The sequence below is a fragment of the Ammospiza caudacuta genome, chromosome 7 (assembly GCF_027887145.1).
Source record: "Ammospiza caudacuta isolate bAmmCau1 chromosome 7, bAmmCau1.pri, whole genome shotgun sequence".
NCBI classification, from domain to species: Eukaryota; Metazoa; Chordata; class Aves; order Passeriformes; family Passerellidae; genus Ammospiza; species Ammospiza caudacuta.
Window position 1 is genome coordinate 29987244 of NC_080599.1, and position 24917 is coordinate 30012160.

Sequence of the window (24917 nt, forward strand, 5' to 3'; positions counted from 1 at the left end):
CCGTGAGCGGGGCGCTTCGGCAGCCACTGACACCAGCGTTTTGTATGAAACCCATCACAAATTTATTAGAGAATGGTAGGGCTGGTTCGAATTAAGGTACGGGCCTCTCAAACAGAACATTTCTGTGTTGTCCAAGAAACAAATTGTCCACCGAATTTTCAAGATTGTAAACAGGCATAACTTTGTGCGTCAATTGCAGGTTGATTTACCGATGGCTGGCAAAGGGTAGTGCTGCACATCAAACAGGGTGAAATCCTGGCCCCGCGGAAGCTGGTAGGAGAACTTGGATCGAAACCTCTTTCCACCAATTACAATTGTAAACCGTGACAGAAGAGCACACTACTAACAATGGACATTTTAATAGCAGGCACATGTTCAATAGATAACACATTCGTTAGAAGTATGCTTTAGGTGAATGCGCTTCGTTAACACCAAACAGAAGGTGGCTCTGAGAGCTCCAGAAGAGTTTGCTGCAAGGTGAGGAACTGCTGCTGAACTCAAAAACGGGCCCTGGTGTTTCAGCAAGCACACTGATGGACCTGTTTGTAGATGCACTCACGAAATTAACCTTTCAGATACATAAGGTATCACAGGTTAAACTAAATACTTGAGAAAGGGAGCCAAGATGGTATTAGTTTTATGAATTTAATTATTTCTCTACTCCTTCAAGGAAAAAGGCTTTATTTTTCCGCAGATTTTAGTTCATCAGCCTGATCTGGAGTACATATGCCTCATATGCTTCTTTATAGAACTCTAGGTATTTGCAGTTGGTTTGAATGGAGTACATGATGTCTTTGACTGTTTCATTTTTCTAATGGATAAACTTTTATTAACCAAAAAAAAATCAGTCCTGTGAAGTTTTTTTTTTTTGATTTGCAATCTCCATATTGAATTTGCATTTGATTACAAAATACTAAAACAAATACTCTGATACTACTTCAGTATCTTTTCTTCTGTCCCATGGAGAACTGCTTAAGAAGTATACATTAGCCTTACCTTATGCCATGATTAACAGGCACAGTGCTCAGTTTGCATATACAACAATTTATTTCACCTTGTCCACTTTGGCTAATAACCAAATATTTCCCTAAGTATTCATTTGTCACACCAATCATTTCATGTAGGTGTTCATAGCATTCCCTATTGGAAATAAAAACATATCCTATAGGTAGGGTACCATATGCTCTCTTAAAATGATGCCTAAAACACTGACACAACTAATGAGAACTACTAATGACTAAAACCAGAGGCAAACTAATGAGGGACATGACATACCAGCTAGACATGCAACATAACAGCCAAGTAGCATCTGCCAATTTGACTTAATGGTATTTTTTTATACATTAAGTAATTAATAATACAGATTATAATCAGTGTTTAGGATGTCAAGTAACGCCATAGAAGTTCATATAGACCATTTTGATGCAGCAGCAGAGAGAGCAAAGGCACTCAAAACACTGAATAACATCAGGAGTTGGGGAGTTGAGTGTTTCCCAGCAGAGCTCTATAAAAACAAAAAAAAGAGAGAAATTTGATAAACCCATTATTAAATAGTTCTCTTTATTGTTATTATAAAAGCATGGACATTTTTAGAGAAATCTTTTTCTATTAGCCCTGTCTATTACATGGACACTTCTGATGTCAAAAGATCAAGTGCCACATTTCTATCAACACCTATTTTTCAGTGATAGGGTCAAAAGTATAAAGCACCTATGTGGTCCCACTTTTCTTCATTTTTGTTAAGACTATTTAATTTATTATGTTGCACATATGGTCTCCAACATTTATTCAGATGTAGGAAATTTGACAGCTTTCAGTTTTCTGTGACATTTATAGGAAGAGACCAGTAGAAACTACAGAGGAAAAGCTCTTACCACTTGACTGCCGCCTGAGTAAGGTGATTGCTGAAAACAAACAAACAAACAAATTTATAGGAATGTTCCCAGCCAATGGTTTCTAACACAGTTTTTTCCTGTGATCAACAAGATTTTAATAGCTTAACCCACAGCGTGGTTTTAAGTTGTTCTAGAGGAAGCTTGAACTAATATTAACAGAGAATGTTCTCTTCAGACCAAATCATCCCAAAATTTCTCTGCACACCACCCAGGTTCTTTGTTTACTGAGAAAAGATGAAAGTATTCTTACCGGTTTCCCAGAGTAAGTGCTTCCTGAGCCAGAGCCACCCTGTAAAATAATTATGAACCTTTTAATTTTGTCCTACAAGGCTGCAGTGGACTTTGTCCAAAGAGCACACAGCAGTCTTGAAAATGCCCTGGACATAAGAGGGTCTTTACTATTTTCACTGCACTTTTCCCCCCTATTTGAATTTAATGGTCTCAAATAAGCACAGCTATGTCCTTTTTATTGCAGGAAGAGTTTCAGAGGAATGGGTCAAAGCAATGTGTCTTGTCCAAACTACAGAGTTGGAAACTGAAACAATTACCCTGATATTTAAATGTATCATTCTTATCAGAATGACCCAACCATGTTCCTATGAATAAAAAACTTTGCTGTGGGAGGAATAAATGCTGCCTCATCCTAAGGTTCAAGCTTGAGCAAAATATTCCAATTTTCATTGATCATTTTTCTCATACATTTACTATTGAAACATAATTTAAAATTTTACTCTCGTTGTTACCTATCTTAAAACCCAATATCCCCATTTCTAATTTGGTTGCAGAATACTGAAAGAAGAATATCCTTACTGGCTTTCCTTGCTGACTGTATCCTGAGGAAGAGGAACCCTGAAAAAAGATAACTGTTTTTGCCTCTAAGTCTATTTGTGCTTAAATACTCTTGCTATCTGTAATTAAAGACCAGAGAAGAATGAACACTGTTTTGTATCCAGTCATCCAAAAATCCCAGGCAAAATCTAATCTGAAATAGATATATTTAACATTTTCTGTGATGTGTGTTCTTTCAAATGTTGTATTGGAAAATTTTATGCAAAATTCTCAAGAAAAAAGAACTGGTTTATAGTTGTGTTTAATATATGGAATAGAAAAAATAATAAGGTCCAATTAAACCATAATTCTCCTGGTACCAGTCTATGGTTACATTTGGGTAAAAAAAAGACAGCACCAACAAAAAAAAGTAAAATTATAGGAGGCCTTTACTATATAGCCCCTACTTAAAGGAAACTCTAATAAGAAAGGTAGTTGAAAATAAAAGTAGGTACAGAAAAATTAGATGTTCTGAAAGCATCTTATTCAGTTTTTTCATGAAGTGGCTCTGCTTATTTGAATGGCATTGCCAACAGGAAATTTTACAATCATTAAGTCTTTAAGAAATGCCATCAAATACATACATACGAAAATGTCTCCCCTTTAGGATTCATGTATTAGAAAATGTAACATTTACGATCACTTTTTAATAACAAATACATCTTTTCTATAAGAGATAAGCTAAAACATTTGTATGAACTGCCATTGAATGGCAGGAGTGAGGTCCAAATTACACAGTAAAAAGAGTAGTCTGAAATGGTAGAAGTTGAAAATATGCATAGTTAAATGGCAACTATTATTTCCTTTGACAAGAGAAAGTGTTTTCTTCAAAGCACAACAGAAATACTTAAGATAAATGCATACAAAATCAATGGAAAACTGAGCTCTGAGCACAAAGTGTATTATTATTATGAATTTAAACAGAAATAGCTGTTCAGAAGTTCCTTACACACACACACACAAAAATCCAGTGGTTTCCTTCTGTGATTACTAGTTCAGCTACACAGTAAAGTGCTGCCTCAAAATTGTGTGAAAATAAATATTGTGTTAGCATTTGTTGAGAGTATCCCAGATAAGTAAATCATGTACCACTCTTTGCATATTAAAGTAATTCTCTGTCTAGTCCATAACTAACTTGATACCTTTTTTTTTCAGCAGGTGTATAAGAAAAGTGAAAGGTAAATTTGAATGCTTTGTACTTACTGGTTTACCATGTTGTTTGCCTCCAGAAGGATATGAGCCCTGTAACAAGTAAATCAAACTTATATTAATTAATGGAAAATAATTTTCACTGTCTTGAGACAATTTCTGTAGTACTTAGGACAAGCTTATTTGGGTGTTCTTTGAACAAAAAAATGTTAATGGGATGCTTAAAATTTGCACTCTGTACTACATACCACAAGAATCAAGAAAGCAGTGTTATAAAATAGAGCCTGGCAACTATAGTATGTTCAAGGAATATTTTACACAGAACAGTAACTCATTGTAACCAAATCTTTTATTCACCTTACTGAAACAGTTTCAATCCATATTACCTCCACTGTTTAAATTTAATAAAATGGCCAAATTAAAGTATCAGTTAGCATCAAGTAACTGACCCAATCTATAAAGTGTGTTAGGAAAGAGATGAAGTGATGGGATGGAAAGGGAATACTCACCTGCCCACCATACTGGCTGCCTCTTGAGGGGTAAGATCCCTATTTAAATAAAAAGGTGAAGAAAATTAACAGCGGTTACTTTTCATTATTCTGCGCAAAGTGAAACATCACAGGACTTCTAACAGGAGATCTCAGTCATAATCTGGAAAGTATATTAATCTAAAAAGATACAGTAAAAGACTTCTGATCTAATGCCTCGAAGTTTTTCAACAACTGAAAGTAATAAATTGGGCAAACAGTCACAAAACACCTGCTGAGACTGTTCTGTTCCACAAATAAATGGATCAAAAGTGTCTTACATATGGCTCTATTGAAGAGAAAAAAAAATAGACTTTATTTGTGATTTTCTATTATGTCAGGCATGTTTAGAGAGCACCATGTGTATTATTGTAGAAACATTGTTGATATTACCAATTAGGTAGTTTGGGGGGAAAAATATTTGCAGTGTTAAGAATCCTCTCCATTCTACGTGAGATTATCTTTTAAATAGAGTGATACTGAACACCAATGCTTGCCAGTGGAATAAAAAGCAATTAATTTTTTTACCATGGTAGAGTGAGACATTGCAAACACAGTAATACTAATGAAAATAGGCTCCATCTTTTGAGTTAGTCATGCATTTAACTTGTCAGCTATTTGCACTAGTAACATTTCTGAATCAGTGGCAAACAGTCTGCATAAGGTACATGCTTAATGGCAAGAGTCTTGAAGTGATCTGAAGAGGAAAGTAGTGTTATTGTGTGCAACACACCTGAATTTATATTTTTTAAGCAGTATCTATTGGCTTATTCTGTACCAAATTTTCCAAGTATTTAGTGTAAATATTAAAATAATCACTTAAGATAAGAGGCATTCTGAGGTAAAACAACTAAAATTATGATCTATGGAATTTCTTTGCATGGAAATTTGTTTGTCCTACTCTATTTTGAGTATTCTCCAGCTACTGACAGTCCCTGTTTTCAAATATTTATTAGGAGTAAAATAACCCTAAAAAACTGGCAGTAAATGTACTGCATATTTTTTCAGCTGATAAATTGCAAATAGAAGTAAGATCTTGAAAACAAAGAAAATTTGCTTGCCTGTCCACCATACTGATTACTTCCAGGATATGAACCCTATAAAAAGAATGCAATTTTTTTATAAACAATTCTTTTAATAGCAACAAATTTTTAAATGGCAAAAAAAGATCCTGGACCTAATATAATATAAACAATACTCATCACACTGATTAACTGGCAGAATTTTACACAGTTACTAATGCAATGGCAAATGACTAATTATGCACACATCATATTGTTGATTTATGCAGTGAGATGAACCCTGTGAATGATTCTTCAGTAATTTTTTAAGGTAAGAAAGCTTCTATAACTACAAAGTAACTACAAACCTTGGCTCTTGTATATAGAAGGACATAATTGAAATGTCAACTGTGATTGAATAAAAGCCCCTGCACTCTCTGGAATTATTTTACCTATCTCTGTGACTAAACTGAGCTCAGTATTTAATGGCTGCTGGCACAGATGAAAACTGAGCCATGTTTATTCCTGAGGAACTTGTCTGTGTAAATGCTAGAGACAAACTGCCTACCTGTCCACCATGGTAGTTGGTTCCTGAGAAAGAGCCCTGCATTCAATAGAAACAGCAATGTTTACTCTGTGATAACTTCAGTGTCACACAGAGGAAATCCAAGAGAACAAACTGACCTATTGCAGTGATCAAGTCATTTACACTGCTTACTATTATTCTGATTTGTCTTGATTTATATGCCAAGAAATATATGTACATATATATATATATATATATATATATATATATATATATATATATATATAATGTGTATATAAGTGAGTATTATTATTATTATATAACTTCTACTTATATAAACTCTAATTTATATGTTGTTTTCAACACTTTTGATTCTCAGAACTGGCATATATACCATGGGTTATATACTTGGGCATGTCATTTTGCTTCATTACACAGACCAGTAAAGAGAAGTTGTGATCCAAGCAATTTTTGACTACACTGGAAGAAAAGCAGGTAACTGAGCCTCCTTCAGAAGTAAATTAACTTGATCTCAGCAAAATGGGGGGGGTGGGGGATGGGGGATGTTTTTTATATTTTTGGGGTTTTTTGGCTTTTTTTCCAGGAATTTACAAAGAAATAGGAAACATACTAGTTAGACAGAAAAATGGAAATAGCTTTAATTTTCCCAAATGTGTTTCTCTACCCCATTCTGAAAGCATTTGAAGCCAAGATTTTAATCTAAGTTTCACTAGTTCAATCATATTGTTAATAACTATCATAAGAGCAAAGTCCAAAACCCAACAGGTACACTATGAGATATTTGTGAAACAGATTCTTAGAAAAGTCCCAGGCCTCTCTTACAAACTGAGTAGCTCATTTTGAATACAATGCTGTGGTTCCAAGTCAATTATTATTTTTGCCTTTAGCAGGTTCAAAATTAATTGCTCATTTTAGCATAATGTGGAAAAAGATTTCATCATACATAGAACTTGACAGACAGAATTATTTCAAGAAGTGTAGCTCCTTGGGAATTTTCCAATACTATGAATAATATATAAAGACAAAAAATACTTACTGAACCTCCACCGGGGCACACACACCCACCCTGTACAAAACACAACCAAACTTACTTTCCTGGGTCTATGATTGGAATAGGCCTCTGAATTAGTAAATCAAACTCATATTCTGCTACTCTAAAAAAATGAATTATGAAACACTACTCATCAACTTATCAAGCTCTATTTAAAAAGGAAGGTTTTTTATCTCTTCCCTGCCCTTTTAGGCTAGATGTGCACTTACTAATTGAATTTTAAAATAGAATCTTCTAACTTCTCATTTAAAATTTACAGTAAAAACCTACTCACAAAAGGATAAGTAAAACATTCTGAATAGTAATACTGCTTATGTTTTATTTTTCCTTGAGGATACCAGAGCAATTAGAATTTCCCCAGGGAAGTGATCACAGCACCAGGCCTGTCAGAATTCAAGAAGTATTTGGACAGTGCTCTCAGGGACATGGTGTCATTCTTGGGGTGTCCTGCACAGGGCCAGGAGTTGGACTGGCTGATCCTGATGGATCCTTCCAATTCTGTATACTCTATGATCTTATGGATACATGCAGTGCTCTTTGGATGACTTCCAGTGGAGGCCTATTAGGTAACTTCTACATTGGTAAAACTCAGAGGTGGCCAGGTGTTCACTATTCAGTGTCTCACTTTCCACATTCAGTCTGGATTAAATGTGTGACTGGAAACAGTTTTTGTGAAGGGAAGTTACACAAAGCAATTTGGGAATATATGACACTAGCAGAACCATACAGTGCAGAGAAAGAAAACATACCTGTCCACCAGACTGCCTGACCCCTGAAGAAAAGCCCTGGAAGAAATAAGTAACTTAATTACTTGTGTGTTACTGAGTAACATTTTCATTTCTCTGTGGTTCTCAGAATTTCAAATTGCTTCCATTTAAACATAACACAAAAAATTATCTTAAACCATGATATGTTGAAGAAACATTTCCATGCTGTGACATTTCCCGTGTCACAGGCCCCTGTGTCATTTGGTCTTAATGTGATCTGATATTCCAAACTCATACTTAGCAATCCAGCTTCAGTCTGGCTTAAAGCTATTCTATTTCAGAATGTTCCTTTTCTGCAAAAAATACCAGTCTGTTTTCCTGATGAGCTGTGTACCCAAACTGCAAGTACCATGAAAGTAGATGTTTTACCTGTCCACTATACTGGCTGCTTCCTGAAGAAGCTATACCCTAAAGAAATGAAGAAGCATTTGTATTTGTTGCACATTCTTTAGCTCATGACCTGTCACAGAAAACCACATTTTTGTCTTCCTTGGATTTAAGTGCCACAGAGACATGAACATGTACTTTATAACCGTACTGAAATCCACTGACAGCCTTTACAGTGGCTGCTGTTTAAACAGAACAATGAAGTTTGAATCAAAGTCAGCTTCAGGCAGGTGTGGGTAGTGCTGCTGCCCTGGACTGTGTGCTCACAGTAGCCTTCCATACCTTGCTTATGTGGTCTGACACAGCAGAGCCAGATATTCAGCTATTCTGCCTAAACACTGTTTTGCTGTAAGACACTCCTTTAAAAAATATTCTGATTTTCACAAAAAAAAAAAAAAAAAAAAAAAAAAGAAAAAGAAAAAGAAAAAGAAAAAAAAAAGAAAAGGCAAACAATGGAGAAAACAGCCCATAAACAGAAAAATAATTCTCACCTGTCCTCCATAAGGTCTGCCACCTGAGAAAGATGGACCCTGTAGCAAAGGTGCCAATTATTTCTCAAATCAAAAAGCTTTTTAAAGAGCTTTTTAAAGAAGCACTATTTTTTTTCTCTGTTGCACAATGAAAAATGTCAGGAAGATAAACACTCAGCCTATTGCTTTATGTGTCACTGCATATTAGAGGCTATACCTCCAGGCAGCACCAGGAACTCTATCTGTCATCTTTCATTTCACAGGGGCATGAGGAGTCTTACTAAGTCCTCACCTTCTCCCCTCTTCCTATTTTTAACCATACTGCTTTTCAGATATCAACTCTGATACTGCATTTTTCTGAAGGAAATGGTGTGGAGGAGGGAGGAATCTTCTTCCTTACTGTTAGAGATAAGAAACCTTGACAGCAACAGGGCAGGTTGGAGGGTAGAACAAGGCCAGAACTGCATTTAAGACAACAGAGGCAGCAGATCCCCACAGTTTTGGTATTGCTTCAAAGCATATATCTTTAGATACCTATCTTTTATTAGATAAACAGATTTTTTCACAAAGTAATTTTCAGTCAATATAAAAGTACTAGGTTTTGGTGTAGAATGAGAAGAGATTCTCACCTGTCCTCCATACTGGCTGCCTCCTGAAGAAGGTGAACCCTGAACAAAAAAGAATTGAATAATCTCTATATCCATATCACTGAACTCCTTTAAACCATGCTCCATGTGAAGGAGTACCCAGTTTCCTTCCCTCCAGAACTGTCAGTGGACTGAACCAGACTTGCCAAAATGGCTGAGGCTCATCTGCATTTACCATGGTGCATCAGAAATTCCATCTTAAAAACTCTGCTGTGGCTCGGGACCCCATACATTTATAGCCATTATATACTTAGCAACAAATTAGAGAAAAATGGACAGAACCCCCCAAACCAAACCCCAATCGCCTTAAAATATTCTTGTACTCAGAGGACTGCCAAATCTCTTTGATAAAGTAGTAAATGCTACAAAGGAAGAATATTTACCTGTCCACCATATTGGCTGCCTCCTGGGGAACGTGAACCCTGAAAATAAACAAAAAATGGAAACTGAAACCTTTTTACACCTGCTTCATAAATGCATAGAATCATCTCAGGAGGCTTTAAAAATTATGGTTAGCTTCATAAAGTACTGATTTATTTCAGAGAGACATGATATCTAGTCCTGCAAATTTCAAGAGTCAGTTGAGTCAGCCAAGTATCTCACATCCTATTTTTTCTTAGTCTTAGATAATGATCTTCATCTGAACTTGTTTTGTTTAATTACAGTAGCATCAGAAGACTACAGAGAAAGATTTATTGAAGAGATTTTAGATTAAATTAAAGCTAAGACAGAGTCAGTCAGGTGGACAGTAAATAAACTACAAAAATGGGGACTATTAATGCTTACTTGTCCACCATACTGGCTGCCTCCATAAGAAGATGACTCCTGGAAAAAAATTGATAATTAGTTATTTCTGAATATCTAATTCATGGAAAGAAGTGGCAAAGGCACCTATATTTTGGTAGAGTGTTTGTGTGTAATTATCCCAAAATAAACTCTGTTTTTTTGTCTTCCTTGAATTCACAATATCACCACAGAGTATAGACCACTGCCAACTTTCTTGATATATTAAATTGAGGTCCTTAATATGAGTCAACTATTTATTTAAAAATATAATATAAAATATTAAAAGTAAGAACTTACATGTCCTCCATACTGGCTAGCTCCAGAGGAATATGAATCCTGTAAAGAATATCAGCTGAGTGAATTACCTGCAGTAGGATTTCCTTAAATAAAAACATGACTCTGCCAGGATGACAGGAGCAAGAGAGCAAGGTAAGAGGGAAGACAGGTGAGCAGGGCTTTCAGAATGTTTTAATAACTAGGATTTCAGTTGAGCAAGCTAATTTGGGAAAATAATTGAGATCCTTAGCAAGGGTGGAAGGCGAAGACGTAGTGCTTTGTTTGTGTGAGATGTTGGAATGGTTAAAGTGAAATTCTGTCCTGTTCTTTCTCTGCTCACTCTGGAGAATGAAGTTTTTAATTTGGAAAGCTGAATGCTGGGGCAGAGCTAGCAGTAAAATATTACCTACCAACAGGACTCTGAAAACCAAACTAAGAAAATTTGCTGAAACCTCATACAACAAAAGGTCTCTTTAAAGAGGGGAGATAGGATTTTTTTTCATTTGTAATGGAATTAGATCAAATAGGAATTCAAAATGATGCACTTTGATTCATTCTTTCCCCACACTTGTTTGGTTGGTTTTTGTTTTGGTTTTTTGTGGGTTTTTTTGTTGTTGTTGTTTTTTTGTTTTGTTTTGTATTTTGTTTTTTTTTTTTAAAGCTTCATTTTGCAAGTTTCACAAAGGACACTTCTGGCTAAAAAATCCATTGTTATAATTTTTAGGACATATCTAACTCAATGATGAATTTCACTTGGTGGGCTTCTGTTCTTTTTACCCAGTTCCTATATAAAAATTGAATTTAACTGAATGAATTAACAATCATTTTCAGCAGTGGTAAATAATTCTTTTTGGAATGAATGCTTACCTGGCTGTTGTAGTGGCTGCCTCCAGAAGAAGATGTGCCCTGGGGAAAAAAGAGCAGTAAAATCACATAAATCCATATCCTTGGGGGATTTTTTAATATAATTCCAAGGAAGCCAATAGAATTGACTCCCAAAGTAAATATTTGCACAGTTATCTACCTGTGTTTGTAACAACATTTTTCATTGTAAGACTTCTCTTTGAGTGAAAACTATTTCAAATGGAAAGGAAAACTGGGAGTGCTGCATGAAAGTTCTGTGTGCATTTTTTGTTACAATTAAAAAGAATGTACTGTGTGTATTTTTAATTGTAACCAAAGTAGGTTATTTTCACAAGTGTATGACTCCTATTAGGCACTGACTCTTTTTATCCTCTCTAGCCATTACATTGATAAAGCAAACAGAGAACACTCTTAAAAGCTGATGAACATTTCTTACATTTGCAGAGGAATCACTTCTGACTAAAGTAGGGGATCCACCCTATAAAGGAAAACAAGAAAAGAAAAATTAGTCTTTGTCTTTGGTCATAAACTATAAATGAAACAAAACCTTAGAATGTCTGTTTCATGGCATTTCAAAGGAAGAATATCACAGCCTGAAATCAGTTATACTTCACTTACTTTATCAATTTGCCAATAGATAAAATAGCCCTTTTTTGGTCCAGAAGACCATAAATCATGAAGTATCATATTGTATCTACCTATAATTTATTGCTTAGGAAATAAGAGTATTTCCAAGGTGCAGGAATGTCCTTTACATGCTACATGTTGATTGTCCACATATGAATTGCTTTGAAAACAGGGATTACCCTATTGCATAGTCCTTAAATAATTTCATATGGACTTAAAAGCACAAGTGAGAAGTCGCTCCATTTTTTGTTTTGTTTACATATTAAATTTTATAAGGTTGATTTTTGATACAAATTTTTATGATTGGCAATTTTATAGACTGGATATTATTTTAAGTTTCATGATAGGTCTTTTGTCAATTAATTCTGCTATTTAATGCAATCTTTTTTGGGCTTTTTGAGAAGAAATACACATCTTTGTAAATACTGTATAGCAACTGACATCACTGCTCAGAGATGCAGCTCACTGCCAGCTTTGGAGCTTCCTGGCTTTTATTAGAAATAATGTGGCCATCAAGCAGCCCTAGGGAAGGGATTGTCCCCCTACACTGATTGGGCACTGATGAAGCTGCCACTTTGAATCCTTGCTCACTTTTGGGCCTCTCAAAGAAGGGCCTTGAGGTGTGGGATTGTGTCCAAAAATGGGAAAGGGGCTGGGGAAGGGTCTGGAGCACAAGCTTTAAGAGGGGCAGATGAAGGTGCTGGGGTTGTTTAGCCTGGACAAAAGGAGGCTCAGGTGGGTCCTTATTGCTCTCTATGACTCCCTGAAAGGAGGTTGTAGCCACATGGGGACTGGGCCCTTCTTTCAAGCTACAAGAACCAGAGGAAATGGCCTCTGGCTGCTCCAGGAGAGGCTCACATTGGATTTTAGGAAACAATTTCTTCACTGAAAGGATTATCAAGTACTGGAGAGGTTGCTGGGGAAGGGGCTGAGTCACCAGCCCCAGAGGTATTGAAAAGACCTGTACAAGGGGCACCTAGGGATAAGGCTATGTGGTGATCTTGGCAGTGCTGTGTTACTGGTTGGACCTGAGGCATTCTCCAACCTAAATGATTCAATGATTCTGTAACGCTGAATCTTGGCATGATAAGAAATAACTTCTACCATATCAGAACCATCTAACTCACCAAAGGAACAATTAATGTAAATTTTAGAGTACATTAAAATAATTAAGTTGGAAATAAATAGGATCTCACATATTTTTTCAGTTAAATAGTTTAGTAAAAGAAAATGTATAATGAACAAGTAGCACTTACAGAATTTGTCCCAGAACAATCACATCCACCCTGTAAAGAATGCAGAAAGTGTTTAAGATGTCAAGAGCACAGGACTGAAATGGGTCCTAGCTACAACTCAAATTACTTCTACCATCCCAGGCACGCAAACCATAAAGCCACATTTTAACTGCCCAGCTTCTAGCACTGAGTCTGTTTCATCCCATGCAACTGTTCCTGCACTTATTGCTCTGATGGGGAAACAAAATGCTCATTTTTATCTTCAAATTTTCTTACCTACAATTTTTACCATAAAAATAATATAATACTTTTTACCATAAAAATAATACTCAGCAAAAGGATGAATACAAAATTCTGAGTAATACCATAGAAAGCATTTTTTTTTTCTAAACAGGCCAGAGCACCTGGAGTACATGCAGTAGTTTCATGTTACAGATGATACAAAAAACAGGTGATTTCTCCTCAGATAAAACTAACTGAGAAGTGGCCAGGAGTTCACCATTCAGTGTCTCACTCTACACTTTCAATATGCATGAACTTTAGTACCAAAGCAGGTAGAGAAGCTGACATGCATATGCCAAACAATTACTGCTGGATGCTCTGGCTTGCTGGATGTCCAAATAACAAATGGCAAAAGAAAACTATGTGTTGCTGAGGCTTTGGGCAAGAAGGACAGTTCTGTTTTCCTGGTGAAGGAAAACAGTTCTTGTAAAGGAAAGATAAGAGAAATAAATTAGAGTCCCTGACACAAGCCTAGCTGAAGACTGTGGAGAAAGAAGTTCGTACCTGTCCACCAGACTGGCTGCCTCCTGAGGAGGATGAACCCTGAAAACATTACATTCTTGTTTAAGAATGTTTCTGTGACCCATGCATTTAAATACAAAGTAATGTCTTTTACACTTTTAACTGTTTAAAAAGTTGATATTAGTTGAGAACATAATTTTATCTATAGAAAGATCAATGAGGATAAAATAAACCACAGAGTAGTCCAGAAACTTAGGTATTGCTAATCTGGTAATATTTTCTTGAAATATGAACATTGGGGGAAAACCCCTCACAATAACAGCAAAGAAGAAAAATTTCCCACCTGCCCACCATACTGGCTGCTTCCAGATGAGTATGAGTCCTGAAAAAATAAAAATCACTTGCTTTATATTTAAAATATATGAAGTAATGCCAAATATTTATTACTTTCATTTTTCCTGATGTTAAAACATCAGTTAATACAGTAATTGTATTTTGATTACTCTATTTGCATTTGGAATTTTACATAGAGCTATGTAAGGAAGAATGAATAAGTCTTTTTCATTCACAGATTAAAAATTGCTGTAATACAACATGAGGCCTCAAACTTTTGTTTGATTAATACTTCAGGTCAAAAATACAAAGATTTAGTATTTACCTGTCCACTGGAGTAGCTGCCACTTTGAGAAGATGACCCCTGCAAAAAGAAGACACAATTTATTTTTGTTTGAAATGGCTTATGGAGAACAAGACTGTTCTACGCACACAATTTTTAATTTTTTTATTCAAACAGTTTTCAATTTGATTTCACAAGACATGATTCCAGTTGTCATGAGAATTTCTAGGAAATTAATGGATTGGTGTCATTTACTCATTGGGATAATTTTTAAATGGTACAGCCATTTTGAAAGAGAACTGCAAATAATAAATAAAATAGATGCTTACATGTCCACCTGACTGGTTGCCTCCTGGGGAATAAAAATCCTGGAAAAATGTATTTAAAATGAAATTACATCGAAAAACCAAACCCCAAAAACTGGAAAGATCAGAGTGGAAGAAAAACACTCCTCCTTTCTTCTCCACATGCCTTAATTTTCTGTCATGGATTATTCAAGAAAAATTTTAAAAATATACTGTCTTTATATATAAAAGAGCACATGCCTTTCATTATTATTGATAATTGCTCTTTTGGTGGAAGATATCTTTAGGATACAACAGTTGAAAGAGTTAAATCTCCAACAAAATAATTTCTCAGTCTGTGTCATTAGAATAAATACATTATGTGCCATATAAAAATGATAGGAAAATGGAAGCCTTCAAAGTAAGTCATACAGCACAACAAGCAAAGGGTTGCATTTAGAATAAGTGCCGGAAAAATCATGGTATTGAAGCTCTTTGCAGTCAATCAATTATTTAAAAAGTACAAGGACCTGAACAAGTGAATTGTGCTATCACATTTGTGATGTGAGCTTGAGATTCAGGAGCAGACCTCAGCATCAGCTGGGATTTCTAGCAGTACTTAAACTCTTTAACCATATCCTCATTCCTGATGGGCTTGAGGGCTTTCTGTCCCACGCTGGAACTGCCTCAGGCTTTCCACAGGAAATGTAGTTCAGGTTTGGCACTGGGCTGGCACCTGGCACTACATAAAGGAGGGATTTCTTACCCGTTCACTCTGGCGGCCACCAGACGCTGAGGAGGAATCCTAAAAAAGACCAGAATCTGGTTATTGCCATGGAAAATATTACTGCTTCTTTCTAAGCAAGGGGGGGAAGCAAAGGGAGGTACTGCTTGTGGGAAGGTTGAAGATGTAGGCTGTAGGATAAGCAGTCTGCAAATTCTTTCTCAGCTCATTTCTGGAGAATGGCATTTCTTTCTTTTGAAAGCTGAATCCTGATATAGTGAAATAAAGGAATGAGGTCACATCTCAATCTGTTTTATGTCCTCCAGAATGTTTCAGGGGAAAACATCAGCATTTGCAAAGCTGTCTTGATTTTTCAAAGACCAAAATGTGGTACACATCTATTTTTACACTTTAGGTTTTTTTTCAGAGGGCTTCTTGGACCCTCTGTAGTATCATATTTTAGCTTTCTTGAATATCCATAAGAAGATTTGGTTCAGAAACTGCATTGAAGCTATTGACACAGTATACTTGTGACTAAAGTGCACAGCTGAATTTGTAATTATTTGCAGAGAGCAATTTCCTACTAACCAGGACCCTGGAAAAGACTTAAAAATTGTGAAGTCTTATAACAGACTTTAGCAGAGTTAATAGAGTATATACTTTAGTCAGTAGAAAAGGCATCTTTTAAAGAAAAGCAGGCAGTTTTCACCACACTACATGAAAACAGACCATTCCTATGCAATATGTAGTTGAAGGAACTTGAATCATGTGTCTGGAATTGGAAAAACAAACAAAATGTAGTGCTAATTTGGGATGGAAAGAGAAGTAGTCATATAAAAATATTGAGTTTTGATAGAAATCGTGAAATAAAAAGAGCTTTCTTTGTAATTGCTACTTTTAACAGCAAATTAAAAAAATGTTTGATTGTTAGAAGTTGGAACTGTTGTAACTGCAATTTTAATTTGTGAAGTTCTTATCATGTATAGCACAATCACGTGACATCAGATAAGGTAAAGGTCCATGTAAGCACCTAGATACTTTAGAAGGTAGTGAATGAAGATACTGATATTTTTGAGAAGAAATGCTTACACTATCTTCAGTTTCACTGGCTCCCATGGCAGGTGAATCCTGTAAAATAATGGAAAAGCATTTATTTTCATGTAAAAAATTCTCTTACATGTTCTTAATTGTGGGGTATATAAAATAGAAGAATAAAACTAGCTAAGTGCTTAGAATCTCAAATTTTACCTAAACTAGGGAATGTGCAAGAAAAGAAAAAATATTTAACTTTACCAGAAAAGAGGCTTAAGCAGAAGAGGCTGGGAAAAACCCCTCCTTGCAAACATGCATTTTTATAGGGGAGAAACTTTTCAATGAAGTTAAATTGCAAAGTTATCATTCTTAATATTAAAAAATCCCATTATTTAAACTTTCAACAGCTTCTGCATAAGTAAGGTATGTAAAGTAAATGCATGAAGTATTTTCCTTTTGAATGAGCTAACATATGAGCAATAAAGTTGTTAAAGCACTGAACAGTCACAGGGCTAGTCACAGCGAAAAACAGCATGCATAGTGCATCATGTTCTCTGCATTATGGAAACATTTTGAGTTGTTGCAAAGGTAAAGAGAAAAAAAGTTAAAATGGCATTTTCATGGTCATGGTCACTTAAAAATAACTGAAGCATAGAACCCAGTACACATAAAAACCAACACAGCAGGTTTAAGCTTTTGATGTAGGAGACAAATAACATTTACCTGGCCGTAAGCCTCAGAACCACTATATACAGAAGATCCACCCTGTTCAGAAAACATAAATAATTTTCATATTGCAAACAGGTGCTGCCTTTTTTTTTTTCTCTCTCCTTGCTGTAGGGATCTTCTCGCAGATTAAAAAAATATTATTATTTACTTGCTTATCAGAACTGTTAAGCAACTGAGTTATGTGCCTGTACAATACTAATGTTACATGTTTTTAAACGCAAATTCTAATTCCACTTTTAAAGAGACCTCCATCTTGCAGGTAACTCAAAGCTAGCATTTTTGAGAAGAATAACCCATAAAGGTTGGAGGCACCCCACCTTTTATTGCCCTATAAACTTTCCTAGGCTACCTAGGTAAAAGTACATACAATTCACTCATTCCTCAAATAAAAGATCACTTTCATTAGTATAGTGAGAGCTGAAGTACAGATATAGCTGTATATTTACTTCACCCAGGGTATTGGCCCTCAGCAACATTTACACAAAGTGGAAAAAAAGAGTATTTACCTGACCATAGGATTCACTGTTGCCATCATAAGAAGACCCTCCCTGCAAAGAAAATTTTTAAAAGCTGATTAATTCGGTTCTTCCAAGAAAGTGTTTTCCATCTTTCAAGTACAGAACAGGCGGAAAATAAAAGTCTGTTATCTCTACAAAGAAGACAGAGCACCTACCTGTCCGTAAGATCCACCAGGTCCATAGTAGGAAGGCCCTCCCTGCAGAGAAAACAGAAATTTACTGCTTTGTAGTAAATGTTTTCTCAAAGAATACTTTTAGGCTGCTCCTGAGCAGGCACAGTGACCAGAATATTTACCTGGTTACCAGAGTAAAAACCGTGGGAAGAACCTGGGCCACCCTGAAAGGAAAACACAGACCAGCTATTTTCTTGCAGATGACAGTTTAAACACCTGCACATCTAGTTCTCACTTTACCCTTTTTCCCAATTTTAAGCTAAGTTTTATGTGCCTAAGTAAAACTCAAGACCATTGTTTTTAAAGTGGAAGAAATCTTCAGGCAGTAAAACTTGCTGAAATTTGAATTCTGCAAAGAAACTGCGGAGACCATTCTATACTGTTCTGTGTCAAGTTTCACACCACCAGGATACATCAGGGTTGATTTAATTTTTCTGCTCTAAGGGATAACAGTCAGGTCTGAAATTTAATATGTCATGGCACCCACAATACTGGCAGTGAAGGAACCAGGAGGATGGGAGTCTGTATTCTCTGGTGAGGGAGGAAGAGCTACTACCTGTCCATAGGATCCTCCAGGGTAGTAGTAAGGCCCTCCCTGTGCAGAAGACAGAATGGGTTACTGGTTTATATCTAGCTATTCCTTCAGGGAAGGTTTTAGGTGGAGTTTCTGAATAGGGCATTTTATCTGAATGTTTACCTGGTTACCAGAATATGTGTTGTATGAAGAACCTGGGGCTCCCTGAAATGAAAACACAGACTAGCTATTTGCTTGCAAACAGGATGGTGTAAATACCAATGGATCTAAATCTCAATCCAGGGCAGTACTCTTAAACAAGAAGGAGCTTCATATCACTAATTTTTTAGTTAGATGGAAGATCATTCCATGGAAGCTGGAAGCACAATTTAGTCTTTTTCTCTGACAGATTGCATGTTGTAAGGTACAGACAGCTGATAGAATTATTAGGTGTTGTGATAGAGTCAACTCTTGGGTGTCATATTTCACAGCAGCTACTATATTGAAAATATAGGAATGAAGATAAAAGTCTGTTATTTCTACAATGAAGAAAGAGCACCTACCTCTCCATAAGATCCACCAGGTCCATAGTAAGAAGGCTCTCCCTGCAGAGAAAACAGAAATTTACTATTTTGTAGTTAAATGCTCTCTCAAAGAATACTTTTAGGCTGCTCCTGAGCAGGCACAGTGACCAGAATATTTACCTGGTTACCAGAGTAAGAACCGTGGGAAGAACCTGGGCCACCCTGAAAGGAAAACACAGATCAGTTATTTTCTTGCAGATGACAGTTTAAATACCTGTGCATCTGGTTCTCACTTTACCCTTTCTCTCAATTTTAAGCTAAGTTTTATGTGCCTAAGTAAAACTCAAGACCATTGTTTTTAAAGTGGAAGAAATTTTCAGGGACCAATTTTCTTGGCCTGCTGAAATTTGAATTCTGCAAAGAAACTGCGGAGACCATTCTATACTGTTCTGTGTCAAGTTTCACACCACCAGGATACATCAGGGTTGATTTAATTTTTCTGCTCTAAGGGATAACAGTCAGGTCTGAAATTTAATATGTCATGGCACCCACAATACTGGCAGTGAAGGAACCAGGAGGATGGGAGTCTGTATTCTCTGGTGAGGGAGGAAGAGCTACTACCTGTCCATAGGATCCTCCAGGGTAGTAGTAAGGCCCTCCCTGTGCAGAAGACAGAATGGGTTACTGGTTTATATCTAGCTATTCCTTCAGGGAAGGTTTTAGGTGGAGTTTCTGAATAGGGCATTTTATCTGAATGTTTACCTGGTTACCAGAATATGTGTTGTATGAAGAACCTGGGGCTCCCTGAAATGAAAACACAGACTAGCTATTTGCTTGCAAACAGACATTTACATAAGTGACTCTACTGTGAATTTCTATTCTTTCAAATAAAACTTTACAGCAACGACTGTAAATAGAATGCTGGTTTGTACTTTTTTTATAGATAAGGAAATCTGTAGCAGGTTCTGTAATTTTCTGTTCAGGTTAAAACATTTGAAAGTACTACTAACATTTATTTTTCCTTTTCTAATCTCAGGATCCTATGCCATACCTTGCAGACTCCACGTTTTTATAGATGATCATTACCTTGATGGCCTTTTTAAAAACTGCCAGAATACTGGACTTTCAAAGTGTAAAGAGTATTTAGGAGAGCATGTTTTTCAGCTCATCACTTAAAGGGGAAGACTATTTACCAGTTCCTGACATTCACTCTAACTGCCATTTCCCCCTTCTATAAAAACAGGGGAAGAATTATTCTATGGTTAGACTGCTTCCTCTGAGACTATTTGTAGACTAAGATCTTGTTTTAAATAAAGCTTGGAGAAAAAGCAGAATAATTGGAGTGTGAGGTATTTGGGGATCCACATACATTTTCCTTTGAAACAAGATGGTTTAAATATGTGTAGCTCTGACTCTTAATTTATAATATTCTCCAGGTTTAAAGAGACTGTTTTGTAACTCGCAGCTTTTAAATCTAGAAGAAGGATTTTGCAAGAATTTCTCAAGGAATTAGAATAAACTGAGTTGGAAGGGACCCAAGAGGATTTTGAGGTTAAACTGCTGGTCCTGCACAGGACCAGCCCCAAGAGTCACACCATGTGCCAGATGCTTTCTGAACTCTGTCAGGCTTGGTGCTGTGAGCACTGCCCTAGGAAGGAGATCACTCTCTCTTTTCTGTAAGATTTAGGAGTGGTAGTTTATGTGTGCATATACATCTACCCAGAGCTTGCTTTTTAACTATTATTAGAATGTACCCTGTCCTGGCTGATCTGTTTACATGCTACTGTGAGAACTGTAGCTGCCATGTGTAGAGGGCCCTGGACAGAAAATGAAGATAAGGCCATGAAAGCAAAGATCAAATCTACTGCTACATAATGTATCATAAATTAATTTGATCAGCTGATACGATTGCAAATTGGAAAATAAGTCTCTTGTGCATCAAAGTTGACACAACTGCATTGAGAACTGGTTTTCTAATCTGTCCTATTTTGATGTCTTATTTTCTTCAGGTTGAAAATTTCCTTTAGTTGATAGCAACTAAATGCACTCTCCTCAACCAAGCTGTGCTGGATTTCTGTTAAAAACTTTTTTTTTTGCAATAATTAAAGCATGCAAAGAAAAATGTTTATTAGAATGAAAAAAACTTGCATAAAGGTCTCCACCTTCCTTATAAATGGATTTTTGTACAATCATGCAACAAATAAAAAGATTTTTTCCTCAATGAAGTTTCATTATTATTTATTTTAATGGACTAGTTTATATTTTAAAGCATGTAAACCATGATTACTGCTTAGTCTCAATTAGATGAAAGAGGTGGTATTGCATCTGACCAAAATTGCTGTTGCTGTATTTTAAGTTAATAAGTTCAGAAAGCAGTAATTTCTTTATACAATTAGTTTGTTTAAATAGTGTGGGTTTTTTTTACAGAAAGAATAATTAACAAAATGTTTCTTGTTGAAATTAAAAACTCTACACCATTCAAATTGGTTTATGTAAATACAGCTTGAATTAAAGATTCAGGGATACATATCCTGATAGAAGACGGGTTACTTTAAAATCCAAGGTGACTTTAAAAGCCAGGAGCCTGGTAGAGCTAGTCTATAATGTCCACATAAACACATTCCTTGGCCTTTTTCCTGGACCAGAGGCATTGCCTAAGAGAAAAGTTTATCCAGTGCAACTGACATTGAAATTTCAATTATTCTCTTCATAGGAAGGAACAGTTTAAATGTTGATTTAAGAGATTATTTCTTGAAATATGTATCAAATTTTGATATTTTTATTCCCAGTATTTTATTGCACCAGTGATAAAGACAAGGAAACTAAGCTGGATGCAACTAAGTACTGTGGTTACTGCAAAGTATATTGACTGGTTTTTGAACACAATGAATAATTGGCACATAATAGTTAAGTGACAGAGCATGTGGATCACCAAGAACAGTTACAGAAAATTAGTGGTCAAATGGTAATTATGAAGTTAAGTGGAACTTATTTTTTCATTTAATTGTATACAGTTCTACCCATATTAAGGAAATCACCATTAATATTTAGTGTTAACCAACTGGCCATATTTACAGGTGATTGATTCAAAGCACTCCATTATGTAGAAGGAAGTATAAACTCAGAAATATAGTTACCGGTCTATGACCACTGCTTCCATCCGGACAAATGCAACCACCCTACAAATTAAAAAAAAAAAAACAACAACAAAAAAACCCCAATTATTGCTTTGTGAAAATTTAAAATAAAATCTTATTTCAGTTGCAAAACTGTTTAGGGAAGAAAGTCTGTGAGACTATAAAGGTATGACTTCTGTACCTAGAACAAATGAGAGGACAGCACAGATGTGTACTGTTAACATTTGCTTTGGAAGTCAGGCTGATAATGCATCTCCCAGTGGGATGTCCCAATGACAGATGCCTCAGCAAGAGAGAAGTATAAGGTAGTGAGGAGAATCCCATTATGCTATCACCAGTAAAACACGTTATGTTGAAACAGTGCTAAAAAGTCATCTCAGAGAGCCATTTCTGATAAATTTAATATGAATAGGGCCACTTAATTTACAAATTAATGCATATCATCACCAATCTTCCATGTAAAACTACTTAAACTCTGATTTCTGAATTTAATTAGTTAATTAATAGGAATCTATCTGAAGAAGACCAGTTAAAAATAAGAAAAATCCTGACCTGATTACTTGATCCACTGGTTGCAATAAATGATCCGCCCTGTGAAAAAAACAATTATATTTTATTAAAGCATTCTATTAGAATCTAAAGTACAAAACTATTACAAACTCTATTACTTCCTGCACCAATTAACATAACCTGTTGGATTTTTGTAAAAATATAAATTAGGATGAAACCTAATTAAGCAACTTGATAAAATTCACAGGAAATGGGCATTAGGGAAACTAATTCAGAAAACTCTTACCTTCCAGAACTCAGAGATTGTCTGCAATGCTGATTTAAACTCCAAACTCTCTGAGACAGAGGACTATGCTACTGTTAAATCTACATAATGCTGGTGTAGCAGGATTTCAAACCCCTAGGATGGGTAGCAATCCAAGATATTAAGAAAAACAGAACAAGGTGCCACTCTGGATCAGTTAAATTTCACACAATTCTCTAATATAAGCACTGCTACAGCATATATTCTGTATATCCTACAGAACATGAAAGTTGGACCTAATTTTGTAACAGAAGTATGCAATCCCTAAAATGTACCTTCTTACCAAATGCAAAACGGAACAATTATATGTATGACCATTGCAATGAAGAATGCAAGGATGTTTCTAAAATAAGAATCTGAAAATAAGTAGTTTGTGCTTTTCAGACTAATTTTACAAAATGTTATCTAAAGAAACACCTGCAATTCTTACCTGGTTAGTGGGGTGAAGGAACAGAAGAAACTGTATTTTCTGAGCCTAATATCATTATTTACAACTGTGCAAAATTACAACATTATAGGGAAATGCTGTCAAATCAAAATAGCATCCTTCAGCACAAAAAAAATTACTGGAACCTAACTTGCAAAATGATCTATAGTTTATCAAAAGTCCCCTTGATATTATGCAGTTGACAGTACATTATTACCTGCATGTCAGAGTGGCTGCTGTTTGAAGGAGAAGAGGCATTCTGTGAAGAAAAAAAAAGACTGATATCTGTAAGGGTAATAAAATAAAATACATAGTTCTATTTGGGAAGAAAGGCCTAACCCTAAAGAGAATTAGTTGTTTTTTGTGGACATTAGATCCTTCTCTTTTTTTGTAGGTAATACACAAGGAGCTAGAAGCTTACTACTACCAGCAGTTGTTCAAAAAAATGGACAGGAATGGTTTACCTGTACATCATAGGCTCTTCTGCTTAGAACATGTGATGTGTCCTGTAAAAGAATAATAACATTTACAATGAGGAGATGAAAATTCTGTGATCACCGATAGGTATTTTTTTCTTTCCATATTATTTATTTATAAGAGCACTAGACCCGTTATTGTGTGCATTGAGTAGGTATGCATTATTATAAAATAAAAGACTATTTGCTTACAATTTTTATAAGGCTACTACTGAGTCTGGCTTGCAACTATACAGTAGAGATATCTGTATCTCCTATTATGAGCACAATAAAATAGGAAATTTTATTGTTCCTTACTTATTATTCTATCTTTCTTCAGCTAAAATGTTAGCTGTCCTTTGTTTGTATGATACTCATTTAGTTTTAACTTTAGCTTGGACCAAATCTGTATGTGCTTAATGAAGAACAGGAATTTGAGCTAGACTATACTTCAAAGCATGATTTTCATGTCTTTTTCTTTTTTTTTTTTCTCATATATATACTTTCTTTAAAGAGATTCATCCAAAGAACAAATACCCAAGTAATTTTATTTTCCTTTTCCCTCATGCAGGAAGATATTGACTACTATAAACATGATTAGGGAAAAATTAGGTATATTTAAGACAGGTTAGGTATAGTTAGGTCTAAAATCCTACAAGCAGGCAAAAAGTAAAAGAAGAAAAGTGTTACTTACTCGGGCAACAACAACTTTCTTCTTTGCACAACCAGAACGCTGTAAAGGAACCACAAGACTGTTAGTACCTTATAGCTGTAGTTGTCTACACTAAATACTTAAACTAAAATCTACTACTTCTTAGGGTGATATTTGGAAAAGGAAGATGTCCAGAGATTTTGTTTTATTAGCAGTAAGATTCTTTAAAAGCATATTTTTTGTCTGTTTTCAGTTTATCTCTTTCAACAGAAGTTCCTGCTTGGGGGAGTCTCCCTCATCCCTCAGCTGAACCACTCTAGTTTAGTACACAATTTCTATAAGGATCCTTTCTCTCTCTCTCTCTTTTTTTTTACTTTTTAGCATTCCCCATCCTTCTTTGTGAAAGGCTTTAGATGCCAACTCTTTTACAAAGCAGTCCAGCCATACAGACTGGATAGAGATAACCAAGGGAATACTAACATATTTCATGTACTAAGGAGGAAGTGAGGAGGCTGCT

General features: G+C 35.6%; 1 protein-coding gene across 1 annotated transcript in view; it reads right to left on the reverse strand.

Annotated features, from left to right (window-relative positions):
* Nucleotides 1-52: 52 nt before the first annotated feature.
* Nucleotides 53-24917, reverse strand: part of LOC131559662 (hornerin-like) — a 48380-nt gene continuing 23515 nt past the window's right edge. The window contains exons 33-69 of the mRNA XM_058808079.1: nucleotides 24443-24481; nucleotides 23758-23799; nucleotides 23511-23552; nucleotides 22605-22643; nucleotides 22053-22094; nucleotides 19678-19719; nucleotides 19537-19575; nucleotides 19096-19137; nucleotides 18955-18996; nucleotides 18000-18041; nucleotides 17860-17901; nucleotides 17693-17734; nucleotides 17181-17222; nucleotides 16515-16553; nucleotides 15468-15506; nucleotides 14747-14785; nucleotides 14460-14498; nucleotides 14145-14183; nucleotides 13844-13882; nucleotides 13079-13108; nucleotides 11632-11673; nucleotides 11199-11237; nucleotides 10353-10391; nucleotides 10056-10094; nucleotides 9653-9691; nucleotides 9252-9290; nucleotides 8644-8682; nucleotides 7748-7783; nucleotides 6984-7013; nucleotides 5969-6004; nucleotides 5461-5496; nucleotides 4382-4420; nucleotides 3927-3965; nucleotides 2706-2744; nucleotides 2146-2184; nucleotides 1875-1904; nucleotides 53-1504 (exon numbers count right to left, since the gene is read on the reverse strand). Coding sequence (XP_058664062.1) covers nucleotides 1406-1504; nucleotides 1875-1904; nucleotides 2146-2184; nucleotides 2706-2744; nucleotides 3927-3965; nucleotides 4382-4420; nucleotides 5461-5496; nucleotides 5969-6004; nucleotides 6984-7013; nucleotides 7748-7783; nucleotides 8644-8682; nucleotides 9252-9290; nucleotides 9653-9691; nucleotides 10056-10094; nucleotides 10353-10391; nucleotides 11199-11237; nucleotides 11632-11673; nucleotides 13079-13108; nucleotides 13844-13882; nucleotides 14145-14183; nucleotides 14460-14498; nucleotides 14747-14785; nucleotides 15468-15506; nucleotides 16515-16553; nucleotides 17181-17222; nucleotides 17693-17734; nucleotides 17860-17901; nucleotides 18000-18041; nucleotides 18955-18996; nucleotides 19096-19137; nucleotides 19537-19575; nucleotides 19678-19719; nucleotides 22053-22094; nucleotides 22605-22643; nucleotides 23511-23552; nucleotides 23758-23799; nucleotides 24443-24481 — 1500 coding nt within the window. The 3' untranslated portion in view covers nucleotides 53-1405. The remainder of the gene's footprint in view (nucleotides 1505-1874; nucleotides 1905-2145; nucleotides 2185-2705; nucleotides 2745-3926; nucleotides 3966-4381; nucleotides 4421-5460; nucleotides 5497-5968; nucleotides 6005-6983; nucleotides 7014-7747; nucleotides 7784-8643; nucleotides 8683-9251; nucleotides 9291-9652; nucleotides 9692-10055; nucleotides 10095-10352; nucleotides 10392-11198; nucleotides 11238-11631; nucleotides 11674-13078; nucleotides 13109-13843; nucleotides 13883-14144; nucleotides 14184-14459; nucleotides 14499-14746; nucleotides 14786-15467; nucleotides 15507-16514; nucleotides 16554-17180; nucleotides 17223-17692; nucleotides 17735-17859; nucleotides 17902-17999; nucleotides 18042-18954; nucleotides 18997-19095; nucleotides 19138-19536; nucleotides 19576-19677; nucleotides 19720-22052; nucleotides 22095-22604; nucleotides 22644-23510; nucleotides 23553-23757; nucleotides 23800-24442; nucleotides 24482-24917) is intronic.